Source organism: Podarcis erhardii, assembly GCF_964252035.2.
Source record: "Podarcis erhardii genome assembly, chromosome: 6".
Taxonomy (NCBI): domain Eukaryota; kingdom Metazoa; phylum Chordata; class Lepidosauria; order Squamata; family Lacertidae; genus Podarcis; species Podarcis erhardii.
In genome coordinates, this window is record NC_138510.1 from 31750287 (window position 1) to 31774331 (window position 24045).

A 24045-nucleotide genomic window follows, 5' to 3' on the forward strand; every position below is an offset into this window, starting at 1 on the left:
GACACCTTTGATGCAGTGGTGAGATCTTGTTGGTAAAAGGAGGTAAGGGCAATTTTAGCCAAAAACCTCTTTTTCTTGAGAGTTCACCAAATCTCCGGAGCAGGTTTTGAGAGAGCATAAGGAGCTGCAGGGGGGAATCTGAGAAGTTGCCTCCACACCCTTCTTCCACCAGAAGAAATGTCTGGATCCAAGCAATGGAACTTACACATGCCCATACTACTAGAAATTAATCCACAAAAGTGTCTCACATTACCTTTTCACTCTCACATAATTAGTGTTCATACCAATTTAATTATTCATAACATTCATAAGCAGTGGTCAGAAAAATTGGGAATAGTATGGAACATATACAAAAGCTACTCATTTTAAAGACGACTTCTGAAAGCAGTCATAAAGGATGTTTTTCTACAGTGTACTCTGAAATTAACAATTATGCCTTACCATCCTTGTTAACAGAAGTAACTTTGGCTGGATAAAAACGACAATCAGACCAGCAAGCCAACACTTGATCATTTATATGAAATCCCTAAAAAATGGAAACATAGAAACCAGTGTTCAGGATACACTGCTGCATCATAGCAATAATAAAATAATCTATGCAGTAAACAAAACATTCCTGCAGCAGACTTTCCCACCAATTACTTTACAAAGGATTTTAATAATTCTACTCAGCCTATGGGGCACAATAGCTGTGATATTCTAAACATATTGTCAAGGCAGGATGATCATCATAAGCAGCAAGATTATTGAACACTTGGATGCAGAAGAGTGTGTTATTCGTATAAAAAATGGGAAATTGCCATGAAAAACGACAATAATAAGGATACGATCCTATACCCCCATATCTGGGAGTAAACTTCACTGAAGTCAAAGGGAATTACTTCTGAGTAAAAAACAGAGTAGAACCTCTGCAGGCCTAATTAAAGCCAACAGGCCACTTTGGCTAAACCACACCCACATGCCAATCACCTACATCATACACAATGCCATATATGGGAAGGTAAAAAGGTGACCAGACAGGGCCAAAGGGGTCTTCTGAAATGTTGCCGATCACCTGATTGGCAGGAGTTCAAAAGTGCTTTGAAGCATGGCTTATCAGCTGATTGTTGGAATGTCGAGTGCTTCATCGCCTGATGTTACTGTGACATCCACCTATCAAATTGGACCACACGGAGTTGGGGTAAGAAGAATCTGGCCCACCAGACTGAACTGTAAAGAAAACTTCACAGCAGGTGTGGAGAACTAATCAGGCAAATGGGCTGCATCTCTAACTCCTTCATCCCCTGTGGGTCAGTAACAGGTGGGTGGGACAGTAGAGAAGATATGTCCATTTGCACATGCGAATAGATTTCAAAAGGGATCACAGCAAGAACCTTCTGAGATGCACTCTGAAAGTTCTCAGTGGAGGTCTCACTGTTGAGGTGACACTTGAAAGCCCTGCTTATAAACAAACAGGCAATGACTTATACCTACTTATACCCACATGCTTTTCTGCCCCACACCTGATGTCACATTTGAAGTCAGGTGTGGGCGCGGTTTGGAGGGGACAAAGCCTTGAGGACTACATTGGCATCTGTGTTGGGCCCAAATAGGTCCATGGACTGCCCACACATGCCTTACAGTCACAAACAACATGTCTATAAACAGCAATGTTGCCCAAGGTTACCATATTTCATTTATCATTTTTTCTATCCCACCCCAGCTAAGAAAAAACAGTATGCAAGTTTATTTTATTATACCAAAAATATTTATAAAAAACAATTAAATCTGCATTCACAGTTTGCAAAGAATTGGGTTCACTGCAAGCTTTAACTTAGGTTGCTTTTACTTACAGAAGATCCTTCGTCATCATGTAATCCTTCTTTCCTTAACTGTATTTTTTCTAAAGGACGCAAATAAGGACTGTCCCAACAAAACCATTCATCATAGCGGTGATTCCAGCGTTTGAAATGGATTAGCACTTTTCCTTCTTCATAATCAATTTCTTCAATGTGAGCTGGATACCTATGCAAAGAAAGTTAATTTAAAATATTCTTGCCAAAAAAAAATAAAAAAAAATATGGAAATAATTGTCTTGAAAAAGGAGTAACCATATTACAAAGCCATACATTTTGGTAAATATATGAATATGATATACAAATAGCTTCAATTTCCAACTTTTTGTGATTGATTTAATCTTGCTGCTTTTTTATTATTAAGTAAAACTGCTTTCTTTTTCTAGGAAATATGACAAACACCTGAAATCAACGTTAACAAAGAGCCGACAGTTTATGTGCTTATGGTTGTGTCTTTTGAATTCTTAAGTCATGGTTTCCAGTCACAGTTTTTATCCATGCTTTTGGTGTGCAGACTTTGCACTTTTCGCCATAACTACCGTATTTTTCGCCCTATAGGACGCACCGTCCCATAAGGTGCACCTAGTTTTTTGGGGGGGAAATAAAGGGGGGGAAATTATTCCCCCCCCCAGGTGCGGGGCTGGGGCAGGGGAGGCCCGAGCTTCCCCCGCCCCAGCCCCCAAACAGGCAGCTCTCTGCAAGCCGTGGGAGCCCAGTGCTGGCTCCCGCTGCTCGCGGAGAGGTCCGCGAAGCCTGGACACGCTGAGCTCAGCGCGCGCAGGCTTCTGCATGCAAGCAACTCTCCGCAAGCAGCGGGAGTGCTCCCGCTGCTTGCGGAGAGGTCCGCGAAGCCTGCAGAGCGAGAGGGGTCGGTGCGCACCGACCCCTCTCGCTCTCCAGGCTTCAGCGAAAGTCTGCATTCGCCCCATAGGACGCACACACATTTCCCCTTCATTTTTGGAGGGGAAAAAGTGCGTCCTATAGGGCGAAAAATACGGTAATGTTCTAACTAAACAACCTTGCTGGTGCTATCAGCAGTATATGAAAGAAAGTTAAAAATCTTATGCCATCGGAGAACAACAAAAAGACCCCGAGGAATAGCTGTTTGGTATCCTCATGATGATGACAATAGGCAATGCTAATTTGTCAGCACCACGACCTGACACTGCTGTTATCGGTGGCTGACATCGAATTGTTCCCAAGTGCTGGCAGACAGACTGCATACCCTCCAAATCTGCCTTGGCAAGGTACAGGACTTTGTGGAAATATGGGGAGGGGGCTGAAGGAGGATAAAGAAGAATAGGAAATCTACTTTTGTAATGTTTGATGTCAGTAGTGTTAAGAATTGGTCTTTTTAAAAAATTAAACACAAATCCATACAACATGTACATCTCTACAATAGCTTAATCTACGCTTTTGTTAAGGGTAACTCCAAAAGTAACAAACAAGGGCTTATCCCATATGACAAAGTAACTGGGGAATTTTCAAGCGTGCAATAATCATGTGTGTACAGAAGCTGAGAAGGACTCCTAGACCTATACCTACAGAATAATCAGTTCCTCCTGATTGGTCCTCAACCATTATGGAGCAAGAGCCTTTTTAGCAAATCATATTAATCAATCCATCTTCAAGCAGAGAACATTTTCATCATCCCCTACTGATATCAGATGAGACGAGCAAAAGCACCTTAGCTTGGGAGATGGTTCTGGCAATTTTTTATCTCAAAGCAGAAGTTTGTTCAGAATAAATTATGAGGACAGACAGAAAGGGGAGAAAGTTCACCAGTGGAACCTTTCTAAAGCATATCTGATCTCTTGCTACTAGATCATGCTACTAGAATGTTAAATAAAATGCATGATGTTCATACCCTACATATTTAGATTGTTTAGTCTCAAAGTACAGAACAAAATGGCATGTGAATATGTTCTTTCTTTGTGCTATACAATTGCAATCACATCTATATTAAAATTTAGGACAAGTTCCCTTGTTTAAAACTTGTGAAATTGCCTAGAAGCCTATACTGCAGAAAACAAACAAACAACCCACAAAACTATTTCCTACAGTGAGGGGGGGAAAGTATTTAATCCCCTGCTAAATTTGCCCATTTGCTCTCTGACCAGTCCATAATTTTAATGACCACTCCATAATTTTAATGGTAGGTCTATTGTAGCCGTGAGAGACAGAGTAACAACAGGAAAAACCCCAGAAAACCTGAAGACAAAAGTCAGAGATTGATGTGCATTATAATGAGTGAAATAAGTATTTGATCCCCTATCAACCAGCCAGATGTCAGGCTACCTTGTATCTTCACTGTATGTAACGAGCTGAGACGTACCTGCTGCAAGGGAGAGGTTTTAACTGTAATCCCAGCTCGTTACAATACCTGTACAAAAGTAACTTTTGAAGCAATCAATCCAGCAGATTCCAAAGTAGCCACCATAACCAAGACCAAAGAGCTGTCCAAGGATGTCAGGGACAGGATTGTAGACCTGCACAAGGCTGGACTGGGCTACAAGACTATTGCCAAGCAGCTTGGTGAGAAGGTTGGTGCAATAATTCAAAAATGGAAGAAAAACAAAATAACTGTCAACCTCCCTCGGTCTGGGGCTCCATGCAGGATCTCATCTCGTAGAGTTGCAATGATCATGAGAACGGTGATGAAGCAGCCCAGAACTACATGGGGGGAATTTGTCAATGATCTCAGGGCAGCTGGGACCATAGTCACTATGAAAACAGTTGGCAACACACTACGCCGTGAAGGACTGAGATCTTGCAGAGCCCGCAAGGTCCCCTTGCTCAAGACAGCACATGTACAGGCCCGTCTGCAGTTTGCCAATGCACATCTGAATGACTCGGAGGAGAACTGGATGAAAGTGTTGTGCTCAGATGAGACCAAAATCAAGTTCTTTGGCATCAACTCAACTCACCGTGTTTGGAGGAGGAGGAATGCTGCCTACGACCCCAAGAACACCATCCCCACCATCAAACATGGGGGGGGGGGACATATTATGCTTTGGGGGTGTTTTTCTGCTAAGGGGACAGGACACATTCACCGCATCGAAGGGATGATGGACGGGACCATGTATCGTCAAATCTTGGGTGAGCACCTCCTTCCCTCAGCCAGGGCATTGAAAATGGGTCGAGGATGGGTATTCCAGCATGACAATGACCCAAAACACACGGCCGAGGCAACAAAGGAGTGGCTCAAGAAAAAGCACATTAAGGTCCTGGAGTAGCCTAGCCAGTCTCCAGACCTTAATCCATGGACAGGCAAACTAGGGCCCGGGGGCCGGATCCAGCCCAATCACCTTCTCAATCCAGCCCGTGGACGGTCCGGGAAATCAGCGTGTTTTTACATGAGTAGGATGTGTCCTTTTATTTAAAATGCATCTCTGGGTTATTTGTGGAGCATAGGAATTCGTTCATTCCCACCCCCCAAAAATATAGTCTGGTCCTCCACAAGGTCTGAGGGACAGTGGACCGGCCCCCTGCTGAAAAAGTTTGCTGACCCCTGCCTTAATCCACCCAAAATCTGTGGAGGGAAGTGAAGGTTTGAGTATCTACACATCAGCCTTGAAATCTTACTGACTTGGAGAGGATCTGCAAAGAGGAGTGGGACAAAATACCTCCTGTTGTTATTCTGTCTCTCACAGCTACAATAAACCTGCCATTAAAATCATGGACTGGTATTTTCTTCGTCATTGGACTACAACTCCCATGAGCCCTAGTCAATCAGCACTTATGGAAGTTGGGAGTCCAACAGAAATTGAAGACACTACATTGGTAATTGAGGAAACACCAGTGCAGAATGATACACGCAGGTCCCACTTTCCCAAGAAATCATTCTGTAGTCAAGTGTTTACTAAGTTTACAATTCTCAGAAAATTAATGCTGTTCTTTTCAAACCTAGAATCATAGTTTTGCATATAAACTCAAGTTCAATAAAGGGCAGACCAGGTTACTTTATAACTTGACAACGGCAACCCACTTTCTGCCTCCAATTACAGTGGTGCCCCGCAAGACGAACGCCTCGCAAGACGGAAAAGCCGCTAGACGAAAGGGTTTTCCATTTTGGAGGCGCTTCGCTAAACGAATTTCCCTATGGGCTTGCTTCGCAAGACGAAAATGTCTTGCGAGTTCCTGCAGGGTTTTTTCCCTCCCCCCCCCCTTTCCTAAGCCCTAAGCCGCTTATCAGCTGACCCGCTGATAAGCCGCTTATCAGCTGATCCGCTAAAAGCCGCTAAACCGCTAATTGCGCTAATCCGCTAAGTTGTCAATGGGCTTGCTTCGCAAGACGAAAAAAACGCTATACAAAGAGCCTCATGGAACAGATTAATTTTGTCTGGCGAGGCACCACTGTATCATGAAGTCTAATAGAATTCTTGCTAGGGTTATGTCAAATATACTGATTATACACCCCCCCATCTATACTTGCAAGGAGAATGACATAACACCAGCATCTGCCTAACAAGCTACAATTTTCTCTCGCAACTCAGTATTGCTGTTTTTTACTTGCACATTATGTGCAATGAAGTGTTTATTCAAAAGGTTTCTGTTTATAAGGCCTACTGTCAAGGAAACTATAATTAACTAGCTGTTCAGTATTATGTTTCCAGTTGTTCAGATATTTTAAATAACAAATGAAAAGGTAAGCAGCACATAGGCAGCAAGAACCGATAAAATCAACACACACTTTCATACATTCAAATAGACAGAAAAAGCTCATCTGCAAGTAGGTTTGTATCGTTATGCAACAGTGACCCACCAGCTTATACAGGAGTCTCATATTCACATCAGAGCTCCCTAACGTATTAGGAGCCCTTGGTCTGAGCTGATTATTTTATTATTTACAGCTGGCATAGAATTCAATGGCCAGGTTGCTTGGGGCAAGAGACTCTAGGTAGTTAACACTAATCCTGGCCAAACTGCACTGGCTACCGATTAGATTCCAGGTCCAATTCAAATGCTGGTTTTGACCTATAAAGCTTTATGCAGCTGGGAACCTCAATGCATCAAGGACAACCTTTCCTCATATGAACCAACCTCGACCCTGCAACCATCATCTGAAGCCCTTCTTTGTGTGTGCCCCTCCTCAGAAGGTCTGAAGGGTGCCAAAATTAGAACAGTGCTTTTCAGTGGTGACTCCTTGTGCTTAGAATGCTCTCCTTAGGGGTGGCTCACCTGCCATCATCATTGTAGAGATGTAGACACCAAATAAAAAAAAAATATTTTTCACCAGGGCTTTGGCTCTTAATTATCTGTGTTCCCCTTTAGTGGATGGGGCATTTTTAATCTTGCCTTTAAAAAGAGGATTGTTTTTCTTGGTTTTTCTTTCATGCCTGGCTTAATGTATGTATGTATGTATGTATGTATGTATGTATGTGTGTGTGTGTGTGTTTGTTTGTTTATACAATGTAAGTCACTTTGTGGTCCTTTGATTAAAAAAAGTGACCAATAAATTTAACAAACAAATTTAAGACATTTATATACCACTTAATTATTCAAATTTCTAAGTGGTATACATTGTCTTCAGTGACAAAACTGAGGAAATGGAAATATTATCAAGAGACACTAGTTTATTCATTGAAACATTTCAAAAATAAACTCTATTTTTTTATATACTTCCAATGCTACCAACCCTCATCTTCAGCAGACTGCAAACTGTCCAGAATGCATCGTTTTAGATACATCATTTGCTATAGCCTTGATCTAGCCAAAACAAGTTCTCATGAAAGCATTTTTCCATAATACATTAACCCAAGAGAGACATAATGATTAAAAATGAAATGTGTATACAAATGTCTAGTATCAGTGTTCTGCAGTGTCAAGGTTCAGCTCAGTCTCTTTAAAAAGATTGATTCTCAGTTTTCCTATACATGGTGGTCCTCAAGAAGCAACATCAAAAAGCGAACTTTCCAGTATTCTCTATTCATATAACATAAAACAAAGTTCTACTTATCAATTCAGAACAATACAAATAATAAATTACTATTATTTGTTTTTAATGTGTGACATTTTAATGTATTTTAATTTTTGTTGGAAGCCGCCCAGAGTGGCTGGGGTACAAATAAATTATTATTATTATTATTATTATTATTATTATTCTCATTATTCTCATTATTACAATATCACATTCTACTTTCAACTTCCATAAAGTTAGAATGAAAAAGTAATCCACTAGTTTACCCCCTTTTAAAGAATTCCTCATGATCAAAGCTTTTAATTCAGCCACTTGACAGGTGTCCTTCATTTCAAGATACAGGGTATTGAAGAGTAAGGACACTATACCTCAGGGGAATGGGATACTGTATTTTTCGTCCCATAGGACGCTCCGTCCCATAGGACGCACCTAGTTTTTTGGGGGGAAATAAAGGAAATTTTTTTTCCCTTTATTTCCCCCCCAAAAGCGGGTCGGGGAAACCGAACCAGGTCGAGGAACAGCGCTGCGCTCCCTGCTGTCCCCCGAGCTTGTGGGGCTGGCCGATGTCTGCCTCAGGCGGCAGGCTGCTATCCGCAGTGTGGGGAGCCCTGCGGGGAACTCCTGCAGGGCTCCCCACGCTGCGGATGTCTGCCCGGCGCGCGGGGTGCTCTGCTTCAGGGCAACCGCCCGCCGGGTGGCAGGCTGCTATCCGCAGTGTGGGGAACCCTGCGGGGAACTCCTGCAGGGCTCCCCACGCTGCGGATGTCTGTCCGGCGCGCGGGGCGCTCTGCTTCAGGGCGCCCCACCCACCGGGCGGCTGGCTGCTATCCGCAGCATGGGGAGCCCTGCGGGGAACTCCTGCAGGGCTGCCCAGGCTGCGGACGCGCTCCCGAAGCGCCGGGCGCTCTGCTTTCCGGGCGCCCGATGCTCGGGGAAGCAGGCTGCTATCCGCAGCCTAGACATCCCTGCCGGACCTCCTGCAGGGCTGCCCAGGCTGCGGATGTGCTCCCAAAGCGCCAGGCGCTCTGCTTTCAGGGCGCCTGACGCTCCGGGAAGCAGGCTGCTATCCGCAGCCTAGACAGCCCTGCCGGACCTCCTGCAGGGCTGCCTAGGCTGCGGATGTCTTCCTGAAGCCTGGAGAGCGAGAGGGGTCGGTGCGCATGGGAGATGCATGGGAGAAGGCAATCCCCAAATGATTGACTTGTTGACTCAAATGTCTTTTTCAGAGCCTCTTCCTAGATCCCTTACACTTGGCACCTCAAAAAGAGTAATACTGTGAGAACAATTAAAATGGTGTAAAGCAGAAGGTCTCACTGTGGCTTAGGAAACAGCCTCACGCCAGATCGGACTATTTGTCCATGTAGTCTAGTACTGTCTACTCTAAATAGTCATGGAGATTCCAGACCCTGAATCAGAGATTATTTTTCAAGAAAGTGCAGATGGGTGTTCTTTGTGCAGGAAACTCAGGCTGAACCCTGTACCAACTTCACAACAGATTTAACACAAAGGCTGCAATCCTATACCCACTTACCTGGGAGTAAGCACCATTAGGCTCAATGAGACTTACTTCTGAGTAGACATGTATAGGATTGCACTGTATTACAGATCAGCAGACATTAGGTGAGGGGAGCAAAATCAACAAATACTATATGAACATTTGCAATCAGAACAAAGTTAATGTCAGGGAGTCAAACCGAACCCTTTTTTAAAAAAACTGAAAACCCAGCATAATTAGAACCTACATCATTGGTGATGTTAGCTGTCTGCAAACTTTTATTATGCCCAAATTCAACTGTGATCCACTTTATAATTTCTGCCGTATTTATTAAGCAAAATTATTTTAAAATGTCATTTTTATTTATTTATCATCTTTATTAAAGAATACCATGCTAATATTATGTGCTGTATAAATATCTCATTTCCTAAACAGCCAAAAGTATCTGAACTGAAATGTTTGATGTTATATTCAAGTGAATGCAAAGCTGTACTAATTTTTAATGAAATACTTATCAATATTGACATTACAATTCGGTAACATACGCTTCCTCAAATTTTAAGGTGGACAATGAAGCCACTAAAAATGGTTAACATGCTCAGTTTTAGCATACTCAGTAATATATCTGCTAAGATGTATGCATGCACACTTTCAGGGGAACCATCCATTTTGACTAGTTATTTTTATCCAGTCATTATTTTTACAAATTAATTTTATGAAACAATGCAGTTTTAGAGATGGGTCTTTTTTAATGTGGAAAAACATAGCAATGGAATTTTTTCCATTACCGAAAATATCCTTTCCCACATCACTGTTTGAAACAAGAATGAGAACGCAATCAGAAAAAAGGGCAGGTTATTAGTTTGGAATAAGGGTTTGACTAAAAACTGAAAAGATAGCACTTACTGACTCCAAAAACAAAGAATTATAATAAACTACTAATGCATTCACAGAACTAATATTGAGAAGAATGCAATGCTAAAATCATGGTTTACTGCTATAAGAACAAGCTGTAAAAGTATTAAGGAAAGCCTTAGGCTTGAGTGCTTCCCCACTGTCAATGCAGTCAGGACGTTTGCCAGCATTTGTAATAAACCAGATTGTGGAAAGTAAATGTCCTTTTCCTGGTCAATGAAGAAGAAATGAAGGAAGTGTGGGAGCATGAGCCTCTGCTCTGCCTCACTCCAGCTAGTGCATATAGTACTGCTAAACAATAGTTTAGGACTGTGTACAAATGCAGCCAATATGGTTTGCAGGCAGAGATAAAACTATTTTTCTGGTTTAGATATCACAGGAACTGTGAATTAACCAGGCAGTTTTTCCCCAAGCTGAGCGTGTAAACGAAGGGAAGATAGGAATACTAAAGTTCAGTGCACAATACCATTACACCCAAACTAGGCCTTTAAGTTTTTGAAACTTTCTACTTTTACAATGTGGCATAAAGATTGTCAGATAAATAGCTGCATCTGTATAATATATTTAAACATTTTGTATTATTGACATTAGGATAATTATCATGTTGATACTAATCACCTTATCATATATGTGAACCACCATTTACGTTTTCTCACATAAAGTAGAACATGACTAAGTGGTTCGGATACTCTGAACCAGTTACTGAAATGCTACTGGTCTGATTGCAGTTGAATCAGAACCAGACCTGAACTGGAACTTTTGTTGGTTTGACTCCCTGTTTGTAGCACAATGTGACAGCATCACAAAAATGTATCCAAGTTTTATCATGAAATAAGAAATACCAGTTTTTTAATCTGTCTCGGGCTTCCAACTGGGCTCCCACTTCAAAGCTGATACCTCTTCTGTTTGGTGGATGTTTTCTCATTTTGTTATAAGCCGCTGCTTTTATTCCCCTGAAAAATGCAATTAAATATCAATCACCAGAACCTGTGTCAATTGCTAATCTGTCTAATCAGATAAAATAATTCATATTCCAATGTTTCAGTTATGTAAGTTCTCTTTGCATTCTTTATACTGTATGTTGAAAAGAGTGCCCTTAAATATATAGTCTCTTCATTACAAAGACTGGCTTTGTATACCCCAGTTCTTACTAAAACTCATCTCTGGATGTCAAAGTGGAGCACCTGGGTATACTGTGGAAACAGCATCATTGTTGAGGGGCTCCCTCCGGTGTTCAGGTGCCAACATATCTGTAATGCTTCTCAAATTAAATTCTTTGTGGTCAATATTTTATTGATAATTCAGCACAATTTTGTACGTCACTGTTTGTTGTTTCCAGTGCTACCTTGTCTACACTTTGATCCATGTGCTATGGCCACCACCTTTAGAGTTTACTGTGTTGTTGCCACGTAACATGTTGTTGGCTTACCACCTGGATTGTCATCTCTAAATGTTTCTCTAATAGTACGTATCTTTTTTTAAAAAAACCACAACAATCCTTGCCATATGGACCAGGTATCATGCAGAACAAATTTTGAGTAATCACAAAGCTCATGCATTGTCTGAAGAGGTCCTTAATTTCAGTCCTGCAAGTTTACAGATATGATGCACTGAACAGTGCTAGCTTTTACACAGTACAGGAATCTTAGATTTAGTGTATGTAGTGTCTTACAGAGAACTGAACAGATGCTACTGGATTATCTGGGTTATCTGATATATACTGCTAAATATATTATCTTTCCTGCAAATGCCTTTGTTCTTGCACTTTTTGCTTCAAGTTCATGCTAACAGCACTACAGGCTTTTACTGCTGCAATTTTGTTAATGTTGTTTTGTGATTTATCAACTCCTTCATTAACACCATAAGTCTCAAACTAATGAACAGTGGCATATAAAAGAACTGTTCTGGAACAGTGATCTGGAACATGCACACCACTGATCTAGAACATGAAAATCATTTGCAAAATGAAACAGCCTCGACGTGTTTTAGACATTACAATAGAACTGCAACGCCTTTTTCTAAAAGCTTTCACCCCCCCCCCCGTAAACTGGAACATTTGTTGACTCCTAGAGTTGTTTTTATTTTCAGTTCTAAGTTTGATTACAGCTTAAAATCATAATTTTAACATGCTATTGTGAAGTAAACTACAATTTTTTGCTGAAATTTGAGGTGCTATAAATGTGAGCTACCAAGAAGCAGTGGGCATTAACAATGTTTCAAATATTAAAAATATGTTTTGCTGGTTTACATGGCTCTGTCAACAACATAACAATTGGACTACAGTAACAAATCCTATACACACAGAGACAAGCCAACATTTGATAGCCAAGCCAAAATTTGCAGTTGCCAGTAGCCTGCCAAACCCGCTGAATCCAATGAAGTCACTGTGTGGGTGGAAAGACTGCTCATGTAACAGATTTTCCCCTGTGCTCCTCATACCGCCCAAATCTGCTTCAGAAGGTTGGGGGTGCAGGAAGAAGATGATAGGGGACGTCCCATTGCACTAACAGAAGTCATTCTACTCATGCAGTGCCTTTGAAAGGCTTTAGAGGCACGCAGATCAGTAAGCCCAGCACAAGTGTAGGAAACATTGCCACCCATCAAGCTCTGAACTAAAGGTGTTAGGTGAGCCAGTGCTTGCTTTTCTGGACAGCCCAGCACCAAAAATAGCAGCCCTAGCCTTCTCCAACTGGGAGCTGGTGTGACAGGGATCTTCCCCATAGCTGGGCTGTGCTTCCAGTACAGTCCAACATCAGGGACAATCCCTACTCGCCATCCACGTCCAAGGCAGAGAGGAGGGCTGGGCTTTGTCTTGTCATGCATACCAGCAAGTGATGAGACACACACTGAGTAGAGTGTCTTAATACAACTGAAGAGTGGCAACACATCTCCCATCTTAAATGCAATGCAAACATGATCCTGCTTAGCCTTCTCTGCACATCTAAAAAAAAATTACTGAGACATATGGAACCATGAGCTAAAATATAACTTGAAGACCTCTACTAAGCATGTGAAAAAGAATGACACCCTCTCCTCCGAAATAGCTGCACAACCGAAAAGAGAATTGAGGCTTCCATAAGCTTCTGAAACTGGACCCCTACCCAAGGCCTATATGGTGCAGTGATGCAACCAAATACACATTTAATGAATGTAATTTGTTCCCAATTTAGGCAGAAATAGAAGACTAACACACACACACACACACACACACACACACAGCTAAGGTTTCTCCTTCTGTAACTTGTTGCTGGTGAAAATCTGGTCTTGGTTAACACAATTATTTGTGGTAACTGTATTTTGCCTGCCAGATCACCACTTTGATGAACACTATGTTTTATCAGACAAAAAGGTATGAAAGATTCAAAACAAGATTCCATAATTTTACATGTCAGCTTATTTTATTGGTCTTGCAGTGCGCACTCTCTCTCTCCCACACACACACACACACACACACACAAACAAACAAACAAACACACAAGCGGCAAACTATCAAAGATGTATATGTGGACAGCCAACCCTGCTACTGTGGAACACACTAGAATGGGACATTTATAACCATGTGCCTCCCTTCTCTGACTTAAAAGGTCAGTATGTATAGCAAACCTTAAGCAAGATGCTGGCAACTAGCTCCAGACAACAGCTGCAGAGTGTCCTACTGTTTCTTACCCAGAAAACCAACCTATTAGACACCTGTACAAGGTATAATTTCCCACACCTCTTTGTAAACCAGGCAGACAGGGTTTCTCCCTTAATACAATACTATGTATTCAATATACAACACAAAAGAAAGGAAGTCTTGTCCATCTGTGTCACTGGATTCTGGGCCCAGAAGGCATAGACAGAGATATGTAGCAACTTAGCTCAGCTCTGCATATGGGAAAAATGAATGAAGGGACAGGAAAGCTTTGACAGAGCAGATTTCATGTGAGAAAAAAAGGGGGTGACTGATATTTCTATCTATCCTGTTCTCTTTTTGGTTCAGGGTGGGTTACTAAAAATTTTGTCTTTAGGTCAAAGAAATAACTGCCTACATTTCTAAGCCTACTGAGCACTATTAGAAAGAATTACTGTACGGAAACTGTCAAGCAGGCCTCCAGTAGCAGCTATCAGGTACATAAGCAGCAAGTATTTTTTTAAAAAGTAAGTTTTAAGGTCTCCTAAGTCCCCTTTGCATGTACAGTGGTGCCCCGCAAGACGAATGCCTCGCAAGACGAAAAACCTGCAAGACGAAAGGGTTTTCCGTTTTTCGAGGCGCTTCGCAAGACGAATTTCCCTATGGGCTTGCTTTGCAAGAAGAAAGCCCATAGGGAAATCTCCGGGGACCTCTTTTAAATGCTGGCGGTGGGGAGCAAAGCCTTCCCCCCCCCTCCGGCCTTTAGAAGAGGTCCAGGAAGGCCGGCGGGGGCCGAAAGGCTTTGCTCCCCACCGCCAGCATTTTAAAAGCGGTCTGGGATAGCAGGGAAGCGCTTCCCGCTATCCCGGACGGCTTTTGAAGGCAGGCGGGGGGGGGGGAGCAAAGACTTTCGCCCCCCGCCGGCCTTCAAAAGAGGTCCTGGACCTCTTCTGAAGGCCGGCGGGGGGCAAAAGTCTTTGCTCCCCCCTGCCTGCCTTCCCGGGAGAGCGGAGAAACGCAGCGCTTTCTCCGCTATCCCGGACGGCTTTTGAAGGCAGGCTGGGGGGAGCAAAGACTTTCGCCCCCGGACCTGGTCTGAAGGCGGTTTCCATAGGAACGCATTAATTGATTTTCAATGCATTCCTATGGGAAACCGTGCTTCGCAAGATGAAAAACTCGCAAGACGAAAAAACTTGCGGAACGAATTAATTTCGTCTTGCGAGGCACCACTGTAATGCCTAGCCAGAGGCTGTAACCCAAAGCAGCTAATCCAATAGTCACCAAAGGGACCATGACACCTCGCCAGTGGAATATAACTACGAGATAAATCAAAAGCCTTCACGGGCTTTCCAATTGAATGAAGGAGCCTGAATACATTTTAAACCATCTGTGTGAATTGAGTGTGTGCTGAATCCTCATGCACAGAGCATAATATGCTTAAAATGTGTGGTCTCCACTTCCTAGGTGGTTCTCCCTCAAAACTTGGGTTTTCCCCCAAAAGCTTTAAGACATTTAATATGTAGATGCAATTAAATGTATTACAGAATGCTGAGCTGCTCATATTAGTGACTTTCCCACCAGATAAGTGCTTTCCACCATCAACTTCTTAATAGCACTGAAAAGTAACCTAGTTTTCAAGAGCACTGCATTTTATTTATTCTGTCATGTTGAGCTTGAACATACCACAGCCAGGTGAGTTCAGGACATGCACCAAGGCTAGCATTTGTCTATGGACAGCTATGCTTTATTACTGGAGTCCAAAGGCTATTTCCTCCCACAATGGAACTGACTAGATCCAACTGACTTTGGTCAAGTCAGTTTATTATTGGACTATTATCATCCTGCATTATTCATTTTATTTATTTCTCCTTGCACTTTGTTCCTGGTCTCACCAAAGGCCTGTCTCCAGATTCTAATTCTGTTCTTCAACACCCTAAACCGATTCTATGATAATAATCATGCTTCCATACAACTGCATATTCTATTTCCTTTGCTGTATCCAGCCTGGAAAAGATTCAGCACTCATAACCTTTACGTTCCATTTCCACAATGCACAGAATGTCTGTAATACTATGTCTCTGTCTGAAGACCAATCCAAGAGAGAGGGATAGTACCTGCACATCAAGCTCTGTTCTTGACAAGCAGCCATGGACTCCAAGTGCCAGGTTAAAAAAGAATGGTTTTATACTGCAGTAATGATTTACAGATTTAAAGAAACCACAGATGATCACACTATTTTTCATATTAACTGCTCCTGCTAGTTTACTCATGTGAATGTGTGGTAGACATTATGGGACCCAGTACAGACATAATGCTAGCTCCCTAAACTCTAGGTGGAAGTGACCCATGCTTGGGAATATACAAACTGCCCTCTTTCTCCTCCATTTTTTGGCACAGGTTTTCCTATTTTTTCTCTTGTTCACTTAACTGTAGGTTATCATTGCATCTGTACTGATATTTGCCATGATTAATGCTGACCAGGGTTTGGAAATAGTCTTAAGTGCAGTTATGAAGGGACCTTTTTATACGATTAGCATTAACTGTGCTTAGTACCACTGTATGAAACTGGGTATTTTCAAGTTTGGCTGTAAAATTTCATGGTGGTTTATGAATTGGAGCAAATCAATGTCCTACAATGTTTCTGCATGCCTTCATTCCCACTCACTCCACCATTTTGTCACTGAAGTAATTACATAATGTGCTTTTACTATACTACAGTGGAACCTCGTGTTACGTACCGTACTCCTTGCAAACGCTTCAGGTAACGAGCTCCACTAACCCGGAAATAGTTGCTTCTGGTAGTGAACTTTGCCTCTGGGATGTGAGCGCATCCTGGTAGCACGCGTGCAGTGGGAGGCCCCATTAGCAAAAGCGCAGCTCAGGATAAGAATGGTTTCATGTTAAGAATGGACCTCCGAAACGAATTAAGTTCGTAACCAGAGGTACCACTGTATACTATACTTTTTTCTGATGAATGTGCCTAGTGATATATTGGTCCAATTTATATTTATATTAGTCATACACCTTATGTGCAAATTGCCTTGAGATGGTGGTTAACCAATTAATAAATCAGTGATAATACTTATTTCATGATGATTATGATTTCTGTTTTATTAGTATATCAGTGGTTCTCAAATTGGAGGGTGGAAGAGACAGAACACCTGAATGGGGTAAAACATTCAAAGGCAAGATAGTATCATTGAAGATATGGAATCTTTCTCCTTTCACTAGCCAAGGTTTGTGGGCTGAATGCCTTCTGGCAGACACCACTCACTCACTGGATGCACACTGAGTTTGTAAGAGTGACTGCATCCCCACTATCTCATCATACCACTCTTTATCAGAGAAGAAGGTTGCTAAGATAGATAGGGTGCCTTGTGTGGAACTTTAGGAAGCATATTCTTCTCTAATAGCAATATTTGATTAGTAGCAAACATATACTAATGAAGCAGCAGAATGAACACAACGAGATTCTCCACACAATCACATGTAGCACACATTACTGGAGTTGGTTTACAGAGCTACATGGCACAATAAAATCAAGAAGTTTGAGATACACTGAGATAAGTAATATAATCATAAATACTCAGTGGCGACATGTGTTGTGCATCATACCATAAGTAATGGCAAGAACAAATAAAATCTCACCCAGTTCACCCCCCGCAATTTGCATGCCCTCATCAGAATTGGTCAGTCCAAAGTAGGAGTGGTGAATGTCCATGATGCCTGACACAATTAGGATCCCTTGCAAGTGGATGGCCACAGCCAGGCTGCGCTGAAAAACACACCTGCAGGTAAGAAAAGGCAATTGCTACATAAGGCTAAGACCATCACCTACTATGGTTTTAACATTCCTATAAAAACAGGCAGCATTCCTGGAGCAAAGATTTAGAAAATATCTTCCTTGACCCACACCCTGTCCCAAATGCAGAAATGTATTAACAATTCTAGGTATACACACTGATCTCAACCCCAAAGTGGAATTTTGAAGGCAAAAATAAAAGGATTCTCCTTGAATTGAATTTCCTTATCTTTAAATAATGCTGTGGGATTAGGGATGAGAAAAGTATTCTTAAAAATGCTGTGGATTAGGGATGAGAAAAGTATTCTTAACTACACAAAACATCAAAAACTAATGGGCTACATTCAAATGTTTATTTCTCCATTTAGCATGTAATTTAAGCACATATGATCCTTTAAGTCTTTACTGACACATTAATGTATTTTTTAAAAAAGTTGTTGCCTGGTATATAACCCAATATACTTTAATTATTTTCTTGAAATTCAAAGCTCTAAAAATGTAGATTTGTATTGATTACATTTAAGAAACTGTTAAATAAATACTTGTATGAAGAGAGCTGAGGCAGTGGCAGATGAGACGATTACCTCATCCCCATTAGATATCTGGCACTAGCAGGCATGGAGACAGATGGAGGTTCTGCAGGTGACACTGCACCTATGGGCAACAAATTAACAGGTGGTGATCCCATTCCCACTATGGCTGACTACTCTTTGTTCCTGTCCAGTTTCCGTATCTCTTCCCCCAGGATTCTGCTTCCACATTTCTTTTTATTACCTAGATCTGCTTATCCAGACTGACTACTTACTGAGGATTCATGCACACTTTTAACTGTGCAGGGCAGACCCTCAATTTAGTTACTGCCTCCAAGTATGGGAAGTATAATCGGGAAGGGGGGGGGGAGAGACTTGAAATAACTAATTGTTATGGTCCAACCATTTCGTGAGATTTGGTCTTACAGCAGCAGCTGGCAGCTCTCCCCTGCAGAGGTAAGTAACCCATTAAGAATGTCTGCCTCCAGAGATTTCAAGAATGAAGCAGGTCAGATGACAGCTAGAGCACATATGGTGCAAGACTTGCCACAAATGCAATTGAGTGCATGCTAAAGGGCATGACTGTGCCTACTGTGAGGTGATAACGGGTGGCAGAGAAAGTATATTCTGTCACCTCCATCTCATCCTTAAGTAGCCATGGAACAGAGGTTAACATCCATCCCAATAAACAGGAGCATAGGAAGTCTGCTGTGGTAAGTTTACAAGACACTTCAATGATGAAATTTACTGAATCCATGATGATTTGGACAACACAGCTGTGAAAAGTCTAGATAAAGTGTAATCTGCTTTTGTGAGAACAGTTTTAGCCTTTGAGGTCTGGGGATGTGGGACAAGGTGCTTGTAGCTGTTTGACTGACCTGGCAACTTCTCAACCTTTTCTCATTGTGGTTGATCTGAACAAGCTTGTGACGGGTGTTGTGTTTTACTGGGTAAGTCCAAGGCATGGTAAATGCATATTTGTGTGCAGAAGCAGTGCCTGCCATCCTTAAAGAAGCAGTAGTGCAGCCACTCTTGAAGAAGAAGAAAAACAACAACTTGGTCACAGGGGCTTATGATAACTACTTTTTAGGGAAGATGCTTAAGAAGGGTGGTGGTGACAGCAGTTTGGCTCCAGGTGCTCCAAGAGCAAGGTGGGCCAATATTTTCATACCCAGTGGGCCACAAGAATACTTTGTTTGGGAACCCATGGGCCACACACTGTCTTGTCATGCAGAGATGGGGAGGCCAAAATTTGATGCCACTCCCCCCACCTCTCATGCTGCCTTCCAAAAGCCAAGTAAGTGAGGTGCTGACTCTAGGACCCTATCAGAGCCCTCATGCATCCTTTCCAAAGTCCAGTGCCTCACTTACCCAGCTCTGAGAAGGCAGTGTGAGGGCTGGGAGGGGTCAAGTGTTGCTGATGGCTGCCAAAAAAAGCCCTAGGCCTTGGGCCGTGTGTTGGATCATGCTGTCCTAGAGGAAACTGATTATCTACACTCATTCCAGTCTGGGTTCAGAACTGATTTGGCCTTGGTTGCCTAATCATTTACTTTCACAGAGATTCAGGTAGGTAGCCGTGTTGGTCTGATGCAGTCTCTCTCTCTCTCTCTATATATATATGAATATATATATATAAATGTCCAGTAGCACCTTAGAGCCCAACTAAATTTGTTTTTGGTATAAGCTTTTGTGTGCATGCACACAATACACTAGTATCTGAAGAAGTGTGCATGCACACATAAGCTTATACAGTCATACCTCAGGTTGAATGTGTTTCAGGTTGAGCGCTTTCGGGTTGCGCTACATGGCAACCCGGAAGTAACGGAGTGCGTTACTTCCGGGTTTCGCCGCTCACGCATGCGCAGACCCTCAAAATGATGTCACCCTCCCTCTTTTAATGGTAAACATGCAAATTGTATTGATGAAGCTAAATTGCTTGACAACAAAAAGTGGTAAATATTCTGCTGTTTCACAGGCAGTTTTCCATACTTGCAGGAACTAAGCCGGCAAGTTTTTTAATCTTGAGGAGGGGAATGCTTTGTCCCGTGGTACATGAAAGAGGTAGGCTGATCATATAGCTTATCCAAAAATAGTGGCTAAGTCTTCAGTAAACCACTGTATTATAGTGGTTCCATGCATACCTACAAGGCCTGTTTTACAGCATGGCATTGGGTGCCTGCATCTTGGCCTTGTGGGGGGTGAAGCAGGTAACTTCTTGTCTCTATTGCTGTTGAATATGAAACTGTTCAAGGTAGTCATTAGCAAATTTGGGGTGTGATGTCATCAGTATGCAAATGACACCCAGCTCTACTTCTCTGTTACATCAGTCAGGAATAGATACAGTGGTGCTTCGCAAGACGAAATTAATTCGTTCCGCAAGTTTTTTCTTCTTGCGAGTTTTTCGTCTTGCGAAGCACGGTTTCCCATAGGAATGCATTGAAAATCAATTAATGCGTTCCTATGGAGACCGCTTGCCAGGCTGGCGGTGCGGAGAAGGGCTTTTCTCCCCACCGCAAGCCTTCAGGACAGGTACGGGAACAGAGGGGAAGGCGTGCAGCGCTTCTCCTCTCTTCCCGGGGCTTGTGGTGGGAGGAGGGTTTTTCCTCCCCACGCCAACATTCAGAACCGCATTCTGAAAGTTGGCCGTGGGAAGGAAAACCCTCCTCCCACCGCAAGTCTTCAGGACAGCCATCCGAAGGCTGGCGGTGGGAGAAGGTCTCTCCACCCCACCGCCAGCCTTCGGAGCAGCCTTCCGAAGGCTGGCGGCGGGAGGAGGTCTCTCCGCCCCACCGCCAGCCTTCGGAGCAGCCTTCCAAAGGCTGCTGGTGGGGCGGAGAGACCTCCTCCCACCGCCAGCCTTCGGAGCAGCCTTCCGAAGGCTGCCGGTGGGGCGGAGAGACCTCCTCCCACCGCCAGCCTTCGGAGCAGCCTTCCGAGGGCTGCCGGTGGGGCGGAGAGACCTCCTCCCGCCGCCAGCCTTCGGAGCAGCCTTCCAAAGGCTGGCGGCGGGAGGAGGTCTCTTTGCCCCACCGCCAGCCTTCGGAGGAGGTCCGAGGACAGTGGGGAAGACGCGCTGCGCTTCCCCGCTGTCCCGGAGATTTCCTTATGGGCTTTCGTCTTGCGAAGGAAGCCCATAGGGAAATCCGTTTTGCGAAGCGCCTCCAAAACGGAAAACCCTTTCATCTAGCGGGTTTTCCATCTTGCGAGGCGTTCGTCTTGCGGGGCACCACTGTATGCAAGTCTCCCTGGACAAAGGGATTGATGAGCGTCAATAAGATAAATCTTGATAAAATAAAGGCTTTGTCAGTAATAATAATAATAATTATTTATTATTTGTACCCCGCCCATCTGGCTGGGTTTCCCCAGCCACTCTGGGCGGCTTCCAACAGAGATAAAAAATACACTAAAATGTCACATATTAAAAACTTCCCTGAACAGGGCTGCCTTCAGATGTCTTCTGAATGTCAGGTAGTTGTCCATCGCCTTGACATCCGATGGGAGGGCATTCCACAGGGCGGGCGCCACCACCGAGAAGGCCCTCTGCCTGGTTCCCTGCAACTTGGCCTCTCGCAGTGAGGGAACTGCCAGAAGGCCCTCGGAGCTGGACCTCAGTGTCCGGGCAGAACGATGGGGGAGGAGCCGCTCCTTCAGATATACTGGACCAAGGCCATTTAGGGCTTTAAAGGTCAGCACCAACACTTTGAATCGTGCTCGGAAACGTACTGGGAGCCAATGCAGATCTCTCAGAACCGGTGTTATGTGGTCCCGGCGGCCACTCCCAGTCACCAGTCTAGCTGCCGCATTCTGGATTAATTGCAGTTTCCGGGTCACCTTCAAAGGTAGCCCCACGTAGAGCGCATTGCAGTAGTCCAAGCGGGAGATAACCAGAGCATGTACCACTCTGGCGAGACAGTCCGCAGGCAGATAGGGTCTCAGCCTACGTACCAGATGGAGCTGGTAAACAGCTGCCCTGGATACAGATTTGACCTGTGCCTCCATGGACAGCTGTGAGTCCAAAATGACTCCCAGGCTGCGCACCTGGTCCTTCAGGGGCACAGTTACCCCATTCAGGACCAGGGAATCCTCCACACCTGCCCGCCTCCTGTCCCCCAAAAACAGTACTTCTGTCTTGTCAGGATTCAACCTCAATCTGTTAGCCGCCATCCATCCTCCAACCGCTTCCAGACACTCACACAGGACCTTTACCGCCTTCACTGGTTCTGATTTAAAAGAGAGGTAGAGCTGGGTATCATCTGCATACTGATGAACACCCAGCCCAAACCTCCTGATGATCCCTCCCAGCGGCTGCATGTAGATGTTGAAAAGCATGGGGGAGAGGACAGAACCCTGAGGCACCCCACAAGTGAGCGGCCAGGGGTCTGAACACTCATCCCCCACCACCACTTTCTGAACACGGCCCAGGAGGAAGGAGCGGAACCACTGTATGACAGTGCCCCCAGCTCCCAGCCCCTCAAGACGGTCCAGAAGGATGTCATGGTCGATGGTATCAAACGCCGCTGAGAGATCCAGCAGAACTAGGAAACAGCTCTCACCTTTGTCCCTAGCCCGCCGGAGATCATCAACCAGTGCGACCAAGGCAGTTTCAGTCCCATGATGAGGCCTGAATCCCGACTGGAAGGGATCCAGTAGGAGGTTCCCGGGTCTGGGTAGTGGACACATTGCCTGTTCTGGGGGGGGGGGGGGCTGCACTCTCTCTGCAAAGTCTGAGGGCACACCTTCATCCACTATTGTTACTGGGGGCCCAAGTGGCCATGGTAGCCAGCGTGCCTTTTACCAACTTTGGCTAGTGACAGTTCCTGGACAACCTAGACACAGAGCTTCATACATTGGTAACGTCAAGGCAGGATTTCTGTTAATACACTCTTTGTGGGGACGCACTTAAGGTTGGTCTGGAAACTGCAGCTTGTGCAGATTGCTGCTGTTATGTTGCTGAGTGGAGCTACCTACCAATAGTATATGACAGCACTTTGGAAAGACCTGCCCTGGCATTTTTACCACTGCATAAAATCAGCATTTCCCCCATGTGATTATCACTAAGATATTGTTATATATTACTTTAAATTGCTCTGTCAATGCTTAAGAAATAAAATTGACAATATGTGAGCGCATGTAGCTTAATGCTCAAGACTGGCATGTCTGTGTACATTGTTTTTTGAGAATTGCTTGTTGTTTGAAGAGAAGATACAACCTGAATATTATACAACAGAAAAACACAAAACTACTGGGAAAGGTTTTAATTCCCCAAGGCTGATTCTAGTAACAGTAAATGTTTGGCAGAGTCAAAGGGAATATATTGTGATAATAAGGATTGTTGGAAAAAGAATATTTAAAGAAAATAATAAAAATTTATCTAGGGAAAAATGTTTAGCAGAAGTCATCAATATTTCTGTTTTTCTGCTGCATTTGCAAAAGCTGTTCCTCATAAATCTATAGTAAATTTTATTTACCATTTCTGCATCTAAAAGACCTCTTCCCTATTTGGGTACCAATATCCAAGTACAAAATATATTCATATCATATTGTAACATACTGTATATAGTGTGTGATGAATTTATACATTGCCACCAATTGCATTTTCCTGTTCTAAAAGTGCATTAGTTCTGCACTCTATGATTGAGTCTATCAAGTATTTGTAGTGATTTAAATTAATTTAAATTCATGTTAACTGGAGACGATCAGTTATGCTCTGTAATGCCCACTGATACAATCCTTTAAAAGAGAGTAACTACAAATGCGGCGCTAAGGTTCGGCCTAGACAGCGTATTCAAAACAGTACCCACACTAGAGGAATAAATTTGCTGCTGTTATAGAGCAAATTACAACTGTATTCAGCCACTGATTTCTGCTACCACCCCACTTGAAAAACTGAAACTTCCAGCTTACTAGAACCACCAGCTACTAATTCTTCCTCCTC

At 43.4% G+C, this 24045-nt stretch overlaps 1 protein-coding gene across 3 annotated transcripts in view; it reads right to left on the bottom strand.

Annotated features, from left to right (window-relative positions):
• PHF20 (PHD finger protein 20) overlaps positions 1-24045 on the bottom strand; it is a 48954-nt gene that overhangs the window by 22446 nt on the left and 2463 nt on the right. For 2 of the 3 annotated variants that reach the window (XM_081864737.1, XM_081864735.1), the window contains exons 2-5: positions 17427-17566; positions 11008-11118; positions 1833-2004; positions 442-526 (exon numbers count right to left, since the gene is read on the bottom strand). In XM_081864737.1, coding sequence (XP_081720863.1) covers positions 442-526; positions 1833-2004; positions 11008-11090 — 340 coding nt within the window. In that variant the 5' untranslated portion in view covers positions 11091-11118; positions 17427-17566. The remainder of the gene's footprint in view (positions 1-441; positions 527-1832; positions 2005-11007; positions 11119-17426; positions 17567-24045) is intronic. The other variant, XM_081864736.1, reaches the window with a different exon arrangement.